This window comes from Lemur catta, chromosome 4 (assembly GCF_020740605.2).
Source record: "Lemur catta isolate mLemCat1 chromosome 4, mLemCat1.pri, whole genome shotgun sequence".
Taxonomy (NCBI): Eukaryota; Metazoa; Chordata; class Mammalia; order Primates; family Lemuridae; genus Lemur; species Lemur catta.
The window spans coordinates 10,296,304-10,318,146 of NC_059131.1; the positions used below are offsets into that span (position 1 = coordinate 10,296,304).

Here is a 21,843-nt window from a genome sequence, read left to right on the forward strand (position 1 = left end):
TAAAACATTCATATTCAATCCATCCTGCTTCTCACAGTATTCTGCTGCCATAAGCAACCCACCCTAGGCTCATAGTAAACCACCCCAAACTGAAAATCAGGATACTGGGTGCAAACTGCTTATGAGAAGATAGGAAATTTTAAATAGCCAGTGAACAGGTGTATTTCTGACAGACCACCCTTTTAGAAACCAAAAAATTATCTAAGATTAAGCAATGCTTTCCTTTCTATTTTGATTATACTGGTCTCTGACCATATATCTTATCAGACTTAACATTACTAACAAAGGCCAGGGCAAAGAAGTAAACTCAGTCAGAATTTAGAATTGGAAGAAGTCCTAGATGGCTTCTGCTTGAACTCCAACCTAATGTTTTGAACCTCTCTACACAGTCAGTCCCTCAGGTGACTGTGCCAATTTGCTTGAGTCCCCTCCAATAAGAAAAGAGCCACTATCTCTTGAAATAGCACATCTGATGGTTGGCTGAATTAAGAGGTTTTTGACATTGCAAAAGTATGCTGCCCTTAACAAAATGACTTTACTACCAGCAAATCTGAACAACCATTTGTTCCCTTTAGAAATACAAAGCTACAAATATAGTAGTCTTAAGCAAATATGAGATATTAAAGATAACTAAAGATGTCCTTATGAGAACCTAAAGATTTTCATAAATATTTTGAAGGTCCTTGAGGGTAGAACCTTCTCTTCTAGTGATGGTAGCATAAGGTATAATGGTTAGGGACACAGTTATAGAATTAGAATACTATGTTTGAATCCAAGTTCCTCTACTTAACTCTGGGCAATTACCTAGCCACTTTATATAACAATTGTAAAAGTGTCTATCACACAGGATTGTTCAAAGGAGTAAATGAGTACCTGTAAAGTGCCTATATAGCAAGAATTCAATACCTATCAACTATTAGTCTTCTTGGTATTGACAATTTCTAATATATAGTACATCATAAATAAACATTGGAATTAATAAAAATAAACAAAATTTTATGAACTTTCAAAAACATTCTGGACTACACTCTTAAAACACTTTTAAAGAATAAAATGACAACTATTCCCTTTTCTGTTTAAAGGGAAATTACTTGTAAAGTCTATTATAAAAATGCATAAATAAAATCAATTCTGTAGGAAAAAAAGCACACAGAATTTTAAGAAGTTAGTTTCTACTTACATCTGGTTTGGAATGCTGAAATATCTTCAGGGGAAACTTTAAGTCCCCTTTAGCTAAAGTTACTAAATATTCTTTTAATAGTTCATTAGCCACGCCAGGAGACTGTTTCTCACAACGATGAAGAAAGGGAACCATCCATTGGTAGGCACTTGTCACGTATTTGTCCTCAGAACACTGAAAGTATAATTAACCAAAACAAACAAACAAGCATTAAATTAAATACCTTATTATACCAGACAACAGGTTCTAAAGCTTATAGATAATGTTAAACAGTGAAAGCCCAACAGTCTCTAAAGCAGACCCTCCAGTTCACCACTCACATGTGGATTGAGGGTAGCAGGAAAATGAATCACCTGCCACCTGGGGCTAGGGGAGCCAACAGCAGCAATATGATGGGGGCCCATCTCTTTGGACCATAATCAATCTGGGATCCCAAAGAGCCTACGCTCAGCTCTAGAAGACAAACATGTTGCTACTACTACTCAGTCATGAGATCCTCCAGAGCAAAGAGAGGGTCTGCCCAAAAAGGGTGTCTGTAAAAAGAGGCAGAAGAAGAGAAAGAAAGACCTTAAAACAACAGAAAAAGTGAAAAATTAAAAATCAGACAGAGATAGACAGATAAACAAAGAAGCTCTAAAAAAGATGCAACTTGAGAATGAAATCGGATGTATAAAAGCCCAGAATCTCCTCAATCCTTTTCCTCATCCATTTTGTTTTGTTTTGTTTCTTTATATCCACCTGTACCAAACTCTAAATGACAGAGACAATTCTACTCATTATCCCTAAAATTACACAATTACTTCTCTTAATTATCCCAAGACATAAACCTAAATCTCTTAAGAAAAGTCTTATATATAAGACAAATCAGTTTTCACTGGGTGGATTACTAGGAAAAGAAAAAATGAGAGAAAGAGAAAGAGAAAGTAAGGACAAAGGGAGAGACAAAAAGACTAATACAAGAGGGGAGAGATGATGAGAGGGATGTGGAAGACAGGGAGAGAAAAATAAAGTGAGTGACAGAGAGGGAGAGAGAGAGAGAGAGAGAAAGGGAGGGAGGAAGGATGAAAGGTAGTAAAAGAGTCAAGGGAGAAAGAAGAACCTAGCAGGCAGCTGTGATTCTGCCCCTTTATTCAGCCCATTCAAACTCGACTGCCAAAGAGCAACGGACTAGAAAGAGAATTGATTGACAGCTCCCAGCACCATGGCAGCATCATTTTTGCCTCTAGACTCAGTGGCTAGAGTAGAAACAAGATAAAATATAGGTTCACCTAAGAATAATCTAAGAATGGCTAGGAAAATTCTCTTAAACATACTAACCCTGAAGCCAAGAGATTTTCTTCACACAATCACTCAGCCCTCTGAAATTCAGTACTTTTTTTTCAGTCCTTGAAATATATAAGTAATTGGGAATTTTATCTCAGTGAAAGATTAAAAACAGGGTTACCAGAATGACCAGCTAGTTTAGAAATCTGTTCAACTAGAAGGAAAAAAAAAAACCCACAAATCATACAGATGGGTCTGAATAAAGGGCAAACAAGGTATAAAAAAAGTCAAAATAGTTTTTTGTGTCTTTAGTAATTTATCTATAACACTTGATTCTGAAAAAGTGAAGAAACTGTCCTTTATTTACTAAATTGTCAGGCCTGGAGGACATTTCATCTTTGATTTGAGACACATAGTAATCAAAGCACAGAAGGAATGCTTAAAAACAAAGTTAAAGTACAACCTACACTATTCATCAGTAATCTTAGTTTTTCAATGTCTTTCATCTGCTGGAGTTCTTTCAAGGTTAGGGTTACTTCACACCCAGCTTCATAAACCAATGTTTCCAGAGTAACCAAATTATCACACAGAACCAGCAAACCAGGAATACTCCGCTCCATTCCAAGTCGAATAAGTGACAATGCACAGTCAACCTAAAATTGAAAAGCGACAGTAAGCTCAAGTATTATATAGTTCTCATATATTCTAAAGTAAAAGCCTCTGGTACAGAATCTAATTCTTGTAATCAATTGTTTTATAAAATTGCATTATCAATGACATACTTTTTTTATTTACTACAAAAACACTAGAGTTCTTTATCATATATATAAGCATCAAACTGTTTCAAAGGAATCAATTAATCAGCAAGAAATACTGAAGACAAAGATAATAAGAAAAAGACAACCACCTTAAATTTATAGAGCATTACAGCACAGTTTACAGCAGTTTTACATATATTTCTCTATTTAATTTTCACAACATCATATTAACAGGCAGAGGAAAAATATAACATAGCTAGTAGTGATATGCCAAATTAATCATCTTTTTACTATTACTGCTCTGCTTCCAAAAAGAATGTTTGTTCCCAAGGTTTTGCTTTTATATTCCTGTTCAGTACCCATCCTTTCACAGTGCCTCCCATATAAAAGTCATTCACATGACATACTTGCTGATTAACTAACTTTTGTACAAATACTTTCTTTGTCTCAGTGCAAATACTTAGCCTTCATCAGATAAAAACAAAGAATGATTTCCCTATAGATGCTCAGGAAACAGCCATCTGATCACTATTGCTGAATCAAGTTTATGAACTGACATATTCTCTGATTGATGGAAAAATCATCTACTGTGGCCTAACACTATCATCTCCCACACCACTCCTTACTCTCCCATTCCTAGACTAACGGTTATTTATTGAGGGCCTACTATGAGCTAAGCACCATTCTAGGTATTAGGAATACAAAACTGAATATGAGGTCTCCTTCAAAGATCTCCCAGGCTAGTAGAGAAAGATGACCCAGCACATCGAGGACTGAAGCAGGGCAAGGTGAGTGCTGTGTGTGATTGGGATCCCAAGGACAGTAGCACTTAGCCCAACCCCAGCATGTCCCAGAGTGTCCCAGAAGAGAGAGCACTTAACATGGACTTTAAAGAATCAATGGGTATTAGGTGAAGGGGGAAGATTAGGGAAGGAGAACAGGATGGAAGGCAGAGATGCACAGTGTGTTGTGAAAGTGCAATCAGTTCCAGTGACAGAAAAGAAGGTGGGAAGTGAAGTGATGAAAAAGATGGCTGCAGTGCATGGGGAAGGAGGTGGATAATGAAGGACATTGTTTGCCAAGCTAAGAAATTTGCAGGAATCTACTCTGAAATGCAGTACTACTGAAGGATTGTCGACTGAGGCATGCCATAAATAAAATACTCCGTACTCTTTCCAAAGTGATGATGAATGAAACATGAATGACGAAGTGGAAATGGACTGGATAAAAACAGGCAGACTAGTCAGGAGACAGCTCTGTATCAGATGAATTCAGACAGAAATATACTAATTTTCCCATTCATTCACCAATTAGTTTGCTCATTTATTCAGTAAATATTTTGAACACTTGCTATGTACTAGGCAAAAAATAATAAGGAGCTAAACTATGACAGTGTTACTGAAGACATACAGAAGGAAGAATATAACAGGTAATAAAGAAGATAATTTATGAAATTCAGTTAGATCAAATGAGGAGTTTAAGTAAGGAGGAGGAGTCTAGAAGGATGGCTTAGGTTCCTCATCTGAACCAGAGAAGCCTACATCCAGCCATGTATTGTGAAAAATAGAGACATTTATTGACAAAGATACAAGAAACACTGTACATAGGACAATGACACCTCATTCCCCTTCAAGTAGGCACTTTGGGACTTCACACAGTTCTCTCAGCGTTTCTTACTCTAACCCATACACATTCAACATCCTCAGGTGTTCTGCTTGTTGCAGGGTTTCCAGAACGTGGATCACTTTCAACAGATTCTCGATCATCTTTGAAGCATTTGTGCCACACTTTTATTCGTGCTGCACTCACTGCATCGTCCCCAAAAGCCTCCTGAATCATCTGAATAGTTTGTGGAGGAATGTTCAAGCTTAACACAAAAGGTGATGCAGATTTGTTGTTCTACTCGCTCAGTCATTTTGAATGTGACAGGCCACACAGTACACACGCTCACTCAATGGCGTCTGCGCCCCACTGACTAGTACAGTGAAGGCCTCACTGTTCACACATGCGCATTACAGTCCACCCTCCCTGGCTGCCAGGCTCTATCAATGTGGAGCAAACCGTTCTGGTTATGTTAACAATGAGTGGATATTTTCCAGACAGCCCTCGTATATGAGTGGGGAGACAAAGAGAGGGGAGAGAGCATATTTATCAAAGGTAAAAATTAATTCTATATTGAGCACACTAATATTAACAGTAGGTCCAAAAACAAGGAAAAAAGTCTGTAAGTATACTTGGCTGAAGATTATATTTGAGAATTATCTGCATATAAACCATAGAGTAGTGTTTGGGGAGGAGGATCTGAATGTGCAAAATTTGTAGACCCGCAAGAGTAGCACTCTGGGCGATAGCAGCATTTAAGGGACAAGCCAAAGAACACAAGCCACAGGAAGACACTAAAGTGAATGGCTAAGACAAAAACAGGAAATGGTACCAAAGAAGCCTGAGTAGAAGAGATTTCAGGAAAGAAGAAGTAATGAACAGTGTCAAAGGATGATGATGTTAAACAACAAACAAAGAGAATGTGACATTAAGAGGCAGACTGTTAGTCTTACTGAGGGCAGTGTCAGCAGAGTGGTAGCAGTAGCCAGACTCAGGAAAACAGGAGTTAACGAAAATTGAGAAAATGATTAGGAAAAGTAGAGTGAATGCTTCTGAGCTGAGCTGTTATAGAAACAAGAAGCTATACAGAAGCCAAGGAGGGTATGGATCTAATTTTTTGTGTGTGTGTATTTACGAAATAGAAGGGATTTGAACTTTATGTCCAAAAGAAGGGGGCAGGGGGAGAGCATGTAGCAGACACAGCAAAGAGTGAGAGGTTAAAGATACAGGATGGAGAAAACAGATGACTGATAAAATGATCCTGAGCAGGTGGGAATGTAGAATCCAGAGCACAGGTAAAGAGAGAGAATAGCTCTGAACACCAGAAAGACCTCTTCCTCTGGAAGAGCTAGAAAGAATAAGTGCAAATGGAAGGGAGTTCTCAAAGTTTCAAATGAAATACAAAGCAAAATCAGTTTCTGAGGATAACGAGGGCAGTGGTGGGTACAGGAGTAGAGGAGAAAGAGAAGAGGGAGCAGTCATACAACGCACAGGAAAATGCCAAGCAATACTAAGGGCCTGGGCAAGGCCCTTCAAAGGCCTAGGGACTGACAGGTGACAGTGAAAAAAGAAGAAATGCATTCTCAGGTGGAAAGAGTGGTGCAGATAAACATGGGAGGTAGGGGGTATACGTAGATAAAGCATAAGGCAAAACAAGGGATCTGGTGGTACTTCAATAGATAAATGTTCTCTAACTTAATGCCTAGTAATAAAAATACAATTCCCGTCTGAAAGAATGCATCTTCCTTCATACCAGTTTTTTAAAAAACTCTTATCTCAGATGAATTTTCAGAAAACATTAAGAAAATTGATGCATAGAACACAACTTCATGCAAGTAATAGTTTGCACACCATAGCACATTAGCAATTTGTGATACACTCACCAACTCTGTGATCCAAATTCATCTTTCTAATATCAATTTTGAATTTATTGCTTTCTCAAATACTTACTGAAGTAAAAATGTTTTAAAATAAAATTACTGACACCTTGAAAGTAGGCTCTAATGCAACTTGCAGAATTATACTGCATACCTCAAGCCCTCACCAGATAAAATTTACCATTATAAACATTTTCTAAACCAACAAACAAGTTTTGCTAAAGGCATTTATAAGCACTAAGGAAAAAGAAGTCCCATACCAATTAAATCTCTAAAAATGAAAAAGATAAAACTACATCAGATATCACTTTGATCATAGCATTAGCCACATGACAAGTCAATACTTAACATGAAGCTTAAAAAAAAAAGTCTGGGCTCAGTGTTAAATGTCTGTAACCCTAGCACTTTGAGGGGCCACAGCAGGAGGATCACTGGAGGCTGTGAGTTCGAGACCAGCCTGAGCAACATAGCAAGACTTTATCTCTAAAAAAAAATAGAAAAATTAGCTAGGCAGGGTGGTGCGTGCCTGTAGTCCCAGCTACTCAAGAGGCTGAGGCCGGAGGATTGCTTGAGCCCAGAAGTTTAAGGTTGCAGAGAGCTATGATGATACCACTGTACCCTAGCCTGGGCAACAGAGCAAGATCTTGTCTCAAAAAAATAAAAAATAAAAAGCCTATTATAGGCTGCACGCAGTGGCTCATGCCTGTAATCCCAGCACTGTGGGAGGCCGAGGCGGGAGGATTGCTCAAGGTCAGGAGTTAGCATGAGCAAGAGTGAAACCCCGTCTCTACTAAAAATAGAAAGAAATTAGCTGGACAACTAAAAATATATAGAAAATATTAGCTGGGCATGGAGGCGCATGCCTGTAGTCCCAGCTACCCTGGAGGCTGAGGCAGGAGGATAAATGAGCCCAGGAGTTTGAGGTTGCTGTGAGCTAGGCTGATGTCACAACACTCACTCTAGCGTGGAAAACAAAGTGAGACTCTGTCTCAAAAAAAAAAAAGCCTATTATAGAAGTGTTTTTAAATAAATGAAAGAAACAACAGAAAGAGTACAAGTCAACTAAATAAAGTACCCCAAATCACTTTCCTTTCTTTATAATTATCCTAATTACTCAAAAAGAGAATTCAAGATGACTAGGAATTATTGCTAGATCATTTAAAAAATTTAAATTTCAGAAAGCTCTATAGGTTTTTTTTTTAAATAAGCTTTATTTTTAGAGCAGTTTTATGTTCACAGGAAAATTGAGCAGAAAGTGCAGAGTTCCCATATACTCCCTGCCCCATCCTTCCACCAACACAACCTCCCCCACTATCAACACAGTTCTCCAGAGCAGTATATTTGTAACAATCCATGAACCTACACTGACACATCATCATCACCCAAAGTCCAGAGTTTACATTAGGGTTTACTCTTGGTGCTGTACATTCTATGTGTTTTGACAACTGTCTAACGACACATATCCACCATTATAGTATCATAAAGAAAAGTTTCACTGCTCTAAAAAAAAATCTGTGCCCTGTTTATTCATGCTTCCCTACCCTCCAACCTCTGGCAATCACTGATATTTTTTACTGTTTCCATAGTTTTGCCTTTTCCAGAATGTCATACAGTTGGAACTATACAGTATACAGCCTTTTCAGATTAGCTTCTTTCACTTAATAATGTACATTTAAGGTTTCCAACTGTTTTTCATAGTTTTAAAGCTCATTTCTTTTTAGCACGGAGCAATATTTCATTGTCTGGATGTACCACAGTTTATCCATTCACCCATGGAAAGACATCTTGGTTCAGCAGTGGTAACAAACATACCACTCAAATGCAAGATATTAATAATGGGGATAACTTGGGGGTGAAGGGAAAGGAGGTTTCTGGGAACTCTCTGTTCCTTCTACTTAATTTTTCTATAAACCTAAAACTCCTCTAAAAAGTAAAGTCTATAAATAAATAAATAAATAAATAAATAAACAAAAACATAGATAAGAGTAAAACAAAAACTATGATAGCTTATTTTTCAGTCCAGCGTGGCCTTTTTTCTCAACTCCTCTAAAAAGTAAAGTCTATAAAAAGAATAAATTACAACACAGACAAGTGTAAAAAAGAAAATGACAGTTTATTTTTCATTCCAGTGTGGCATTTTTTCTCTTTCTGTTACTGCTATTTTTAAAAAAGCTTAATAATGCTTAAAGTTTGGGTTACAAAATATTTAAAGACTAAAAATTGAGGAATAATTATTGATCTTTTAAAATGCATGATGCTGGTTGCCCAGTACTTTTTACAGACAGCAGAAATTTTCAAATTCTCATTCCTAGCTCAACTGAAAGAACTACCTACAAATCAGTTTTTTTAAATGTCTATGTAAATGCACACACATACACAGATACAATTTTCTCCGTACTCTCAAAAAGCTATTATCTACATATTCACCTAAGAAACTACAAAGTGCTCAAACAAAATTGGTCCAAATAGGACCCTTTTTCTTGTTAGTCAGAGACAATGATAAACTATGTATATTTTTTTTCTTTTTTTGAGAAAGGGTCTTGCTTTCTTACTTGGGCTAGACATCATCATAGCTCACTGAAACCTCATACTCTAAGCTCAAGCAATCCTTCTGTCTCTGCCTCCACAGTAGCTGGGACCACAGACATGTACCACCCTGCCTGGCTAATTTTTCTATTTTTTTTTTTTTAGAGTCTTGCTATGTTGCTCAGGCTGGTCTCAAACTCTTACCCCCAAGCAATCCTCCTGCCTCAGCCTTCCAACAAAATTCTTTTTTATATGGTTTAATTTGCACTGAATTTTCCTGGAATGCAGCTACTGTATAATCAAGAGAAGATTTTACTTTGTTTTGTTAAAATTTCACCGTTCGTTGTTCATATTTCTGACAGCAATTTGTGATATTTAACTCAACAATACAATATACCTGCTCTATCTGCAATTTCAGATATCTTATTCAAAGTTTCAGCTCCAATTCCAGAGTTTAAAATCAACAGTTTAAAAATGGCTACTACATATCCCTATGAGAAATAAATTTCCCAGCAAGAATACAGCATTTATGTACAGTTCTGACTTGAGCCTTACAGTATCCAGTCAGAACAGTGATTTCCAAAGTAACCTAGGTCAGCACCTTTTGCCCCCACTCTTTAGTGATGTTACTGTATACATCTGTAATGCAGTGAGATTCATTTGCCACAGTATGCTTTCCATTCTGAGTTTGCCCTACAATTTGATTTATATATATTTTTTAATTGACATAAAGCAAAAGTCACCCTTTGTGTTGTGCAGTTCTGTGGAATTTGATACATTCATAAAGTCATGTGTCTACCACCATAGCACCATACAAAAGAATTCTGTCACCCTAAAATTTTCCTTGTGTGATATTTTTGTAGTCAACCACTCTCCTCATTCCTAGCCCTGATGGTTTCTGTTTTATCTTTCTATAAATTAGCCTTGTCATAATGTCATATAAATGGAATCATACAATACACATCCTTCTGAGTCTGGCTTCCTTCACTTAGCAAAATACATTTGAGATGAATACGTGAATCAGTAGTTTGTTCCCTTTAATTACTGAGTAGTATTCCATTGTACAGATATACCACAGTTTGTTTATATTTCAATGGTTGTAGAACATCTGGGATGTTTCCAGTTTGGGGCAATTATGAGTAAAGCTACTATTAACAATTCTGTACAAGTTTTTTGTGTGAACATAAGTTTTAAGTTGACTTCAGTAAATACTTTGAAGTGGGAATGCTGGATTGTGTTTGTAATTGTGTGTTTAACTTTATAACAAATTGACAAAATGATCTCTAAACTGTCTATGACATTTTGCATTCCCACTAACAATAAATGAGAATTTCTTTTACTCCAAAAAGTGGTTTCTCACTGACTTTACTTACTAAGATAGTCATGATCAAACATTTATATATTTTATTTATCCTGTATGTTACAGTTAAGTCATTATATTAATTTTCCGGAAATTATTTCTCTACATAAAATATAAATATCTATAATTTTCAGGTCAGGATGTAATGATTTTGCAGATCTGAAAAGAACCACTTTTTTTCAGATTTATATATCCTATTCTCAGTGATTAAGATTTGTATAATTGATTTTTTATATGGACACTATAAGAAAGTTTATACAGAGACTTGTATTTTGTCTGGCTCTGCCACTGTTTGTCCCTGTGCAAGATGCTCACTTTCCTTTCTATGGACTTTAATTTATCTATCCATAAAATGGAGAATTAAACTAGATTATCTCCAAAGATTCTTTTCATTGTGATATCTTAAGATTCTAAACATTTTCAAAAGTACTATGGTCCTTAGTCATCTTGAGAAACTTAAAAAGTCAATCATAAGTGTTCTTGGCCATAACTCAAAAAGTTTGGTCTAGAATATTCCCATTACCTCCAGCAAATGATTCATCTTCAATCCTATGAATACTATATATAGAAATTAGATTAAGCAGAAATTCAGGAAATCTATCATCACATAGAAACATGAGGCCGTGCCAGATAAGTAGAAATTTAAACAAAGGAAAACATATTACTTCTCACAGTACTGCTGCTCGACAGACCCTCTGAATCAACCTCCCTGTCAAATGAAAGACTCACGGACAGTCCAAAGCCAAGACCGCATGTGTTCATTGGCCAGACCATGAAAACAACTTAAAAGCGTATTCTGCCATTCTTTGCTCTGAATTACCAAAGAATGTTGCTCTGTTCTCTAAGAAGATGACAACTTTTGCTTATTTTTACAGAGCACTCAATTGGCAGAGTTTTTAATGTTTTCTCGAGTATATCTTCTTTGTTCTCATTGATTCTGGTATAAGAACTAACCCCATGAGAAAACTGAGCGACAGAAAGTGTAAGCAACAGGTCCAGAGTCACAACATCTGTGAGTCCAAGAGTCAACATTAGTGTTCAGATACGCTAAGGTCCAGCATAATCCTCTCTCTTCCACGACCCCTCTCTGATGCAGCAGTTACGCATCTCAGTAAAGGTACATAAGAACTGAGAGAAATTAGGCATAGACTACAGGAAAACATTAGAAACATCTTCAAACGGGTTTCCTGAAAGGCAAAATCACAATCAACTGTACTACTGCAATGTAATAGGGAATTAATCAAGCATTTCTATGTTGACACAATCTTTTGAATTAATAAGATATTAAGTCTACTAAAAATACATAGAAAAGCAGAGACAGTATGTACCATATTTTACAGTTTACATTTTAAAGAAATATTTTGAACAACTTTTCTTGTACGTATTTGCTCTGTAAGAATCCAAAACAAAAGCCACAAAACCTTCTGATCCAAAGGACAAATAAACAAAAGTAATAAGAACTATTTACTTCATCCTTTGCAAATTATATACACGATTCCTGGCACCACTGTTGGCACCCATTCTATTAATAGGTACTGAATCCTGAGGCTCCAAAGCAGCACTGCTAGCATCATAGACGTGTCACTTCCCCCTTACCTGTCGGGCGTAATGCTCTATTTCCTCTGCTCTGGTCTGGTACCAGTCCATAACCTTCTCAACCGAAAGCTGGGTTGTCCTGAACTTCAGTAACTCAGGCTGTGCAGCATACAAGAATTCACTTTCATCTTCACGACTTGGCTCAACAACCTTTCTGTGAAGCACAAAAAGAACAATTAATAATTGACTAGAATGCTGGAAAAATTATAATTCTGTGAGAGAAAGACAGGAACAGAGATGGGGAGGGACCAGGTTACAGAGACAGGGAGCAAATATATATGTGAGTATGTGTGTTTGTGTGTGTATTTTCTCATATGTATGTGCACCCTGAAAAAATAAATGAGATGTATTTAGGATGCTTAATTTATTTCCTCACTGGTTTTTCCAATTTAGAAAATCAGAATGTATAACAAATTGGAACAACTATGTCACAAATCAATCAAATAAGTATTAACAAAAATCAAAATCACCCTAGGAAGCTTTAACAAAATGTACATGGCTGGGTGCCTACCACAGGCCTACCAAGTCAAAAGCACCTGTGCTGGCCAGCCTGGCCTTAAGAAAATATCCCCAGGAGATTCCAATTTGAATTAAGAAACTTTGTTTTCAATGTTCAGAAAAATAGGAAATACACTTCATTTATGTGGTTACCATGACTCTATTAGGTGCCAGCAATATAGTATTGTACTGACATTTGAACAGCCCAAGACTACTTTATACATTCCCCATCAGGTGTGAAAAAGAAACATCTTAGAGGAATGTACACAGGATAACACCGGGGGGGGGGGGGGGGTCACAGATTATGAGGAGCTTTTATAAGGATGATCATGGCCAGCTGCCTACCATGGTTAAGGACTAAAAAACGAGTAGAAAGTAACTTAAACTCAGAAATCTCAGATGGACGTATGGAAAAATGCTATGTTCCACTGGGACATTCATTCATCTAAAGTAAGTTAATAGTATATGGCAGGTGCTGTAATTGTTATTATTATAAGACAGGGAACTTTGGAGTCAACTGAATTTGAAGCACAATTTCATACTGAAAGCTATGAAGTCTTCTGCAAATAACTAAAACTAGCCCAAGATTCCTTTTATTACTTAAAAAAAAAAGGGAATAATACTATGCAAGAATGTTATAAAAATTCAAAACAGGTATAAATAAAGTACACAGAGTGCACTGCCTGGAACAAAGTAGGTACTTAATTTTATTTACAGTTATTTTTTATTGGAATTATTAGCAGCTATACTATATGATTAAACACAAAGCCCCTAAGTATTCAGGTACTTTATCCACATGCCTTAGGCAACCTACTGTGCTTATAACTGGCACTACAGTAAGGCCTCCCTACATATGAAATGTTTCTTCACTTAATTAGTCTCGTAATGTCAGTAACATTCTTACCAGGGAATTTTCCCCACCACTGCCACATAAAGCCACATCACTCCTCCTGGAATCTTTTACATCTGCCTCATTTCAACAGGGAAAAATAGCCACCATCAACTTTTAGTTCCCTTGATAGTTTTTTTTTCAGTTTTTACCTATTTCCCCCTCAACAGCATTTGATAGAGCTACCACTTCCCCAGAAACACACTTCGCTTGCACTTTCTCTCACTCCAGTCTGTGCTTATCTTTCTGGCTGCTCCTTTTCAGTCACCTTTGCTAGATCATCCCCCTCTACCCAACCATTAAATGACAGCACTGCTACATGCTTAGCCCAGCTCTCTTCTCTTTTCATGTTACACCATCTCTCCAGGTAGCCCCTACAACCCTACAATATAAATTACCATAGACATGACAACAGCTACCATATTTTTACGCCTAAACAAGACTTCACTTAGAACATCCAAAATCTTCCTGCTATTTGTTCTTAGATGTTCTCAGGCCCTTCAAATGCAACAAGTTCAAAACTGAATTCATGACACCCTCAGGTAATATAGTTATCTTCTTTAAAAACAGAAACCTGATTATATCATCCCCATGTCTAAAATATTGATATAGTTTATAATCTCCCTGAAAATAGTCTAGCCTCATTGTGATGCCAATCTCAATTCTGTTCTATACACTTCAACATGCATGTCTTGATTTCTTTTTTTTTCTAACTTTAAACAAAGCTTAGCATGTCTTATTTTCAGTCTTTGAAGGGGGCCTTCCCACCGTGCTCTTCCCTCTACATAGAACACTCCCTTCTGTCATTTGTCAAACTTCCCTCCACTGCGCTCATTCCTACCTATCTGTCCAATCTCAGGCTCCCCAGCGCCTCCAGGGGAGAACCTTCCTAAACCACCTGCTCCCACAGTGCACTTCCCGTTCCCAGCACTCAGCCCCTTAGTACTTTGCAGCAGCAGCACTTCCCAATTAGATCACATATTTTACGAGGACAGGGACTGCATCTCTTTTTCTTCCTTCAGTATTCCTGAACCTAACAGAGGACAGACACTAATTGAATAAATAAGCAATAAGATATGGCCTGTAATTACTAAAATTCATGTCATCTTCAAAATCATCCTTTGTTCTGTCAAACTTTTTCTGGCTTTATATATTTATAGTTTTAGGAGTTCCAGCACAGCAAGATTTGTTTACATTTTAACTTGCTGTGGTTGGTCAGAGAAGAAATGTCCTCATCCCTTTTATCTACTTGTTGGAATCATGAAAAGGCAAAGACTAAGGAGAACTGGGAAGTACCAGACCAGACGAAGGGTCAGGTGCTCTGCTGGCGCTACTCCGTGAAAAGCACCATCTGAAACTGAAAGGATGTGTCGTCAGCAGATCACCTCACCTTCCCCTACCACCATCTCTGTCTCCCTACCACCATCTCGACCTCCCACCTTTTTCAATTTATCTACCTCTTCACTCTCTCGCTACAATTGGTAAATAAGGACTTCTAGTTAAATACGGCTGATAAGTACCATGTGTTAAGCTCCACTTTCTCCTGAAACTCCACTGAATGACAGTGAAAGATTTTTGTAAAGAATTTGGGAGGAATAAACATCCAAGGAAGGGTAAGGTACATGGAATAAAAAGAAAGTAAACCATTATCATCCATTCTAGGAAATCAACAGATAATGGCCAAAACTAAAAAAAATCAAGAAACAACTACACAAGGATATCATTCAGAGATATGGAAATAAACACCAACACATTCACTTTCAGGAACTGAGAGTAGTTGCTTCTGGAGAGCAGGATATGGGGGAATGGGGAGAAAAGGACCATGGGTTTTATTCTTTATTCTTGTTTTAAAGAAGCTTAGTAGAACACTTTAACTCTTCAAACTATTTGCAAATATATACAACTTTGACAAAAACTAAATCACAAAAAGTAATTTTTAAAAAGCAAATGAGGCTGGGCGCGGTGGCTCACGCCTGTAATCCTAGCACTCTGGGAGGCCGAGGTGGGTGGATCGCTCAAGGTCAGGAGTTCGAGACCAGCCTGAGCAAGATCGAGACCCTGTCTCTACTAAAAAAATAGAAAGAAATTATCTGGCCAACTAAAATATATATAGAAAAAATTAGCCGGGCATGGTGGCACATGCCTGTAGTCCCAGCTACCCGGCAGGCTGAAGCAGTAGGATCGCTGAAGCCCAGGAGTTTGAGGTTTCTGTGAGCTAGGCTGATGCCACGGCACTCACTCTAGCCCGGGCAACAAAGCGAGACTCTGTATCAAAAAAAAAAAATGAAAAAAAAAGCAAATGATAGCAAAAACACAGTACGACATTCACTTGTGATTACACTAAAACTCATTGGAGTGAAAAAGGTAGCTAAGAGTTATATATTCTACTAACTCAGATATCAAGAATGCAAAAGCTACAGAGGGAAGCTGCCAACATCACTACTAACATGAAGAGAACTTCCAAATTTCACTTGCAATAATCACATTACTGGTTAGATTTTTTATTTATCACTTTTTAGACAGACAGTGTATATAAAATACACAAATTTTAAAAAGCAAAAGTATGAAAGGACATATCAAATAAAAACCAGCAATCCCTGATCTAACCCTCACTGCCATCATCCTTGTCATTCTCTATACCATGTTCAAGTCTGTCAGCTTGCTTTCTGGTTTTTACCTCCATACGTCTAAACAGTATGTGTTTATAACTGTTTCCTGATTCATCTACTTTAGACATTATATGGCTATATTAAACTACAACCATTCATTTCCCCTATACTTCTTCCTACCATTATGGATATATCACAATTTGGATTAAACCATTAATTATTAACATTATAATAAGTATGTAAATATTAGCTACCGCTGAGCCCAGTGGCATCAATATATTATGATACATAGTCCTCCTCTTAAACAACTTCTGATTTTTTGGAGTTAATAACTGCCTGCTGTCCTCCCATTTGCTTACATGCATCCATTGCTATTTTTTCCTGAAATCCCCAAAGATCAATGGCAAAATATAAAGCATTTCAAATGGTCAAATATATCAAATAGTATATCAGTTCAATTTTTTAATTTTTTTCCAAGAGACCTGGCTCTTGAAGCCACCCACACATCACCACAATCGGTACTGGCTGCTCTCCCACCAGACCAGGGCACAGCGTCATGCACAGCCCTCCCTTTGCCACTGCCTGAGTTACAGCCCAGTTCCGAATCTAGTTAGTGGCTTTCTTTTTCTTACTTTATTCCCTCATTTTAATAAGGTAATCTTATGATGGCTTCCTGAATAAAGTGTACGTGGGTGGTAAATTGTATAAACTCTTATGTGATAAACTTCATACTTAATTGATGATTTTAGCTGGATATATAGAAATCTATATCAAAAAATATTCTCCCCCCAAAGTTTCAAAAAACTGCTCCATTGTCTTCTAGCTTCTAGCGATTCTCTTGAAATGTCTGAGGTCATTCTGATGCCTAATTCTGTTCATGTAACATGTCTTTCTCTTTAGAAAACTGTATCCCTAATATTCTAGAAGGTCATGATGGCATGCTTCAGTGTGATGGACATTTCAATCTGAAAACACATAATCTTAGACTCTAACTAATAGGCTTGAATTATTTCTTACCATTTCCTCCCCTCTATTATCTATGGCATCTCTTTCTCGAATGCCTACAACTTGAATATGTAAACTTTTTTTATTATCTACTCTCTTATTTTCTAACTCTGTATTTTTATTATAATTTCTAGGAAAGCTCCTTGCCTTTATCTTCCAACTATTCTGATTTTTATATGCCCACTTTCAATCTTTCTTAATGTCCCAAAGTTCTCTTACTTCTCTGTTCCTATCGTTATACAATGCTATCGTTATTTCACAAATATAATATGTTCTCTTATCTCCAGGCAATATTAATTATAATTCTTAAAGCTTTCTTCTTTCTGCATGGTATCACTTTCCTTCAGTTCCATTTTCTGTATGTTCTGCCTTTCCTGTTCATTTATTCTACCTGCTGGAGTCTAACCTCATGTCTAGGAAGCTCTGTGGGTGCGGCAGCACCTGTTTATCTGTTGGCTTCACTGTCACCTTGTAGTGCACTAATCTTTGGGAACCATATCTCAGTACCTATAGGTCTCTTTTCAGTCTACTCCGTTTCTCCAGAAAAAAACTCTCCAAACTTCTACTTGGGGAATATACCTGCATCTGGGAGCAGGGATGGTGAAAGGAACCAGTGTTTCAGTATTTAGGACACAAATTTTCTAAATATCCAGATTTGCAAAGCCATCTTTTTACCGTGTCCTCTGCCATGTGTAATATCCAGGAATCTGGGGGTTTTCAAACTCAATTTAGAGGCCCTTGGCCTCAATGCATGAGTCAAAAAAATAAACCTCTGGTCTCATGTAGGGAAAACATGGAAGGAGAGACAGAGAAATCCTACCTACTTGATTCTGATGAGTAGGGGAACAAAGGCATTCAAATCTTCCTCGAGTGGACTTTCAGCCCCACACCGCATCTCCCACCCCCTTCTGCAGCACTCGATACCTCCATGTTCAGAGGCTTTCCCAAGTTAAATCTTATAAAAATGAAAACTAAAAATGAACCAAGAACAAAACCCCATGCATACCATAATTGCAATTGTGAAAAATACACCTTTATGTGAAAGACTGAAAGGGGATACCTCAAAATAAAAAGAGTTGTTATCATAAAAATCATTTTTAACATAATTTCTTTGTGGCATTTAATATTTTTCATTAAAAAATTCTAACATAACTGAATCAAGAGAGTTTTTTAAAACTTCTCTCAGACTTTCTAAATCACAGAGTGTCATCATCGAGTAAGAGACCACAGGCCACACACCACTTTCTCAAGGCATCTACTCACCACCCCACAAAGGAATGAAGATGCCCCCTGCTGGCTCATACTGACCTGCACTCCAGCTCTTCACACCAATCTTTAGCTCGATGTTTATGTTCATGCCAAGGAACGATCATCAAGGAGTCACCAGTACAGCTTAAATTAAAAAAAAAAATGCATAAGCATTTTAAATACACATTACTTCAATGACTAGCTATACAAGGAATATGATGCAAAAAGTATCTCTAGAACCTTATTCTCTGAGATTTGTGTTTATAGTATTTGGAGTGGTATATGATACTAACATCCATAAATCCATAAATCCATGAAAACAACTGAATCAATGCTGAATTAAGAATAAAGAAAAAAATTAAAAACAAATTTCAATTACCTTGTTTCTACAGTTCAATAAAATATTTTATCTAATATTTTGAGTATTAAGAGTAGCATTTTCCTGAATTTATCACAGCCCCAGAAAAAGAATTGTACTTTCTTATAATATTATATTAGGTTATACAACATGCTTTGCACAAGAAACACTTCATAAACACTTGAAAATTACGTTGGTAAAAAGATTGGTCTTCATGTACAAAGTAATAGGAAACCACTGGAGGGTTTTAAAGCAGAAGAGGGAAGCTAATGAGGTCTGGGAAGAAGCAATGATGATTCATCAATCAATGGCATCACTCTTGCAGTTATTATTATTAGGGCAAATTACCCAAAGTCAAGGTTCCCTATTAGATATACAAAATAAGTTTATTATATTGTATATTTAAAACACAAATTTTCAGCTAACATGTAATATACTACTAGAAATACATTTTTGAAGGCACTTGGGTTCACATTTTTAAATTTCTGAAACATACAGATGATGATTTAGAATGGATACCATACACTACTTTCATTTGTAGCCAAATTAAAAAACTATTTTATTTTCTTCCATGTCAATGACTAATATTTTATCAGACCACTGAAATGAAAGCAAAAAAGATAATATTTAGATACAATGATGATGATAATGTTCACTTTTCCAACATAAAAATAAATTATAGCAATAAATTGAGGACTAAGGGAAAAATAAAAAAACCTAGCAAGCTATTATGACTTTTATAAATAAAATAGACACAGTTCCTTAAGATACACAAAATGTTTTCTAAAAGAATTTTAAAACATGTATCACAAGTTGAGATTTTTATTTTCTACAGAGAGCAGATATTAGATACAAGAGTTATTATTAACATGATTAGTAATGATGTGGGGCCCTCGGCAAAATAATACTTATTTGATATAATATTTAGAGACTAGAAAATTGTAAAACTTTATCTTCACTGCACAGAAATGAGTAAGAAAACATACTTATTTTTATCAAAACACATTAAAAATAAGTTCTGCTCAGAGGCCCACTTTGAAAGGTAGGCCTAGAGTCCTAGGTTATTAAATTATTTTTGCTGCATTTTCAAGGCACAGCACAACTGGCCTGTATTTAAATGTGCTGACCATCACTCCTGATATAATAATAGAAATACTACTACTACTGTTATTATTATTATTATATCAGCAACAATAATCTTTTTTCTTTTTTTTTTTTTTGAGACAGGGTCTTGCTCTGTCACCTAGGCTAGAGTACAGTGGCATCATCATAGATCACTACAACCTCAAACTCCTGGGTTCAAGCAATACTTCTGCCTCAGCCTCCCAAGTAGCTAAGACTACAAGGCATGCATCACCATGCCCAGCTAATTTTTCTATTTTTTACAGAGACAGAGTCTCACTATGTTGCCCAGGCTGGTCTCAAACTCCTGCCCTCAAGTGATCCTTCCATCTCAGCTTCCCAAGGTTATGGGATTAGAGTCGTGAGCCATTGCACCTGGCCACAATAATCCTTAATACTTACTGATCTCTTACTATGGACCAGACAGTATAAAATGCTTTATAATACCTTGATTTAGTCCTACCATTCTAATGTACTAGGTGATATTATCTGTCTCATATTATAGTGAGAAAACTGAGGTATAAGTTAACTAACTTGTCCATCCTCAAAGAGCTAATAAATGACACAGTTGGAATTTGAACACAACCACACGGTTAGAATGCAAAGCCTACACTTTTAGCCAGCATACTAAACTGCCTCTAGAAAGGACATAGGGACTACAATGTAGTCCCCAACAATATTTTCACCATTCGCCTACTTCATGCATAAAAGCTACCAGTCAGATTTATGCACAGCAGGTAGGAGGCAATTTGAGCCTTCCCAAGATTTAATACAGACAATTCCACAAGGACCATTTACATGCAAACCTAAAGGATACATTAAACTAAGATATGTAACCAACAGATTACTAGGCTTATGAAACTAATTTCTACCAAACATGACAAATCTTAGGTATGATCACCAACATTTATATAAAAACAAAACAAAACAAAACAAAAACCTTCCGTTTTTTTCTTTCATTTTCTTCCAGGACATTTCAACAAAACAAATTATTTTAAACCAAATTTTAGGAGTTTAAAGTAGTTATAAAAGCATCATAAGTTCTTCGTTTTTCTTCACATGATAGCATTTAAGAAGCAGACAGGACCTCTTCCCCAATCAGAATAAAATTTCTTTAAAGGCAGGATTATTGTTTATTTTGTCTAGTGCAATATCCTAGCACCTGAAAGGGTGTCTGGCTTTCATCAGACTCTAAAAAAAGTATGCATAGATTTAATTAATTAATTAACAACACAACAAACAATTTTTAAAGTCATCTTATGTGTATCATAAAAAATTCAAGATTGGAATACGGCAATGGAAGGGTACAGTTTGTTCATAAAAAAACAGATGAATAAAGGAGGTACATTTTTATACAGAATCTGTAGATCTGAGAGTGAGAAAAAGAATGCTTTCCTAATAGACGTTAAACTGATGGAAGGACAAGCTTATACTAGTAATGGTATATCTACTATTTTGAAAGTTGGACATCTCATTATATTTCAGTTTAAGAAAAAAAGACTTAAGAATACATATTACCCTAAATCTTATCATTCTTTACATTTCAAAATAATTGATTGCTTCCCTTACCTTTGTTAAATGGCCAAATTTTAGCTACTTATTCTTTCATAAAGTAAGCAGCATAATAGAATCCTTAATGAAACTCAGAGAAAACCATTTTCATGAATTCTGTTCACAATTAAAATATTAGTCACTTAAGTCAATTACTATATGGGTTAGGTGAAATTGTGGTTCAACAAAAAACTAGAAATCATACTGTTCCTTCTATAGAACCAAAGAAAGTTTGGTTAGTTACAAAACTTACACTTTGAATCTAAAGTTCTATAAACACAAAACTGCATTTGCATTTACATATACTTTATTTCATCTTATTAATCTATTTTTTCCACTTTGCTTAGGAAGTCTTAAAATTTAAATGTACCATTTCCATTAAAAAAAGGAATTATATGGTA

At 36.3% G+C, this 21,843-nt stretch overlaps 1 protein-coding gene across 1 annotated transcript in view; it reads right to left on the reverse strand.

Moving 5' to 3' along the window:
- NBAS (NBAS subunit of NRZ tethering complex) overlaps positions 1-21,843 on the reverse strand; it is a 319,324-nt gene that overhangs the window by 197,387 nt on the left and 100,094 nt on the right. Inside the window, exons 22-25 of the mRNA XM_045549061.1 lie at positions 18,472-18,555; positions 12,163-12,316; positions 2,911-3,096; positions 1,181-1,354 (exon numbers count right to left, since the gene is read on the reverse strand). Of these exons, the coding sequence (XP_045405017.1) occupies positions 1,181-1,354; positions 2,911-3,096; positions 12,163-12,316; positions 18,472-18,555 (598 nt within the window). The remainder of the gene's footprint in view (positions 1-1,180; positions 1,355-2,910; positions 3,097-12,162; positions 12,317-18,471; positions 18,556-21,843) is intronic.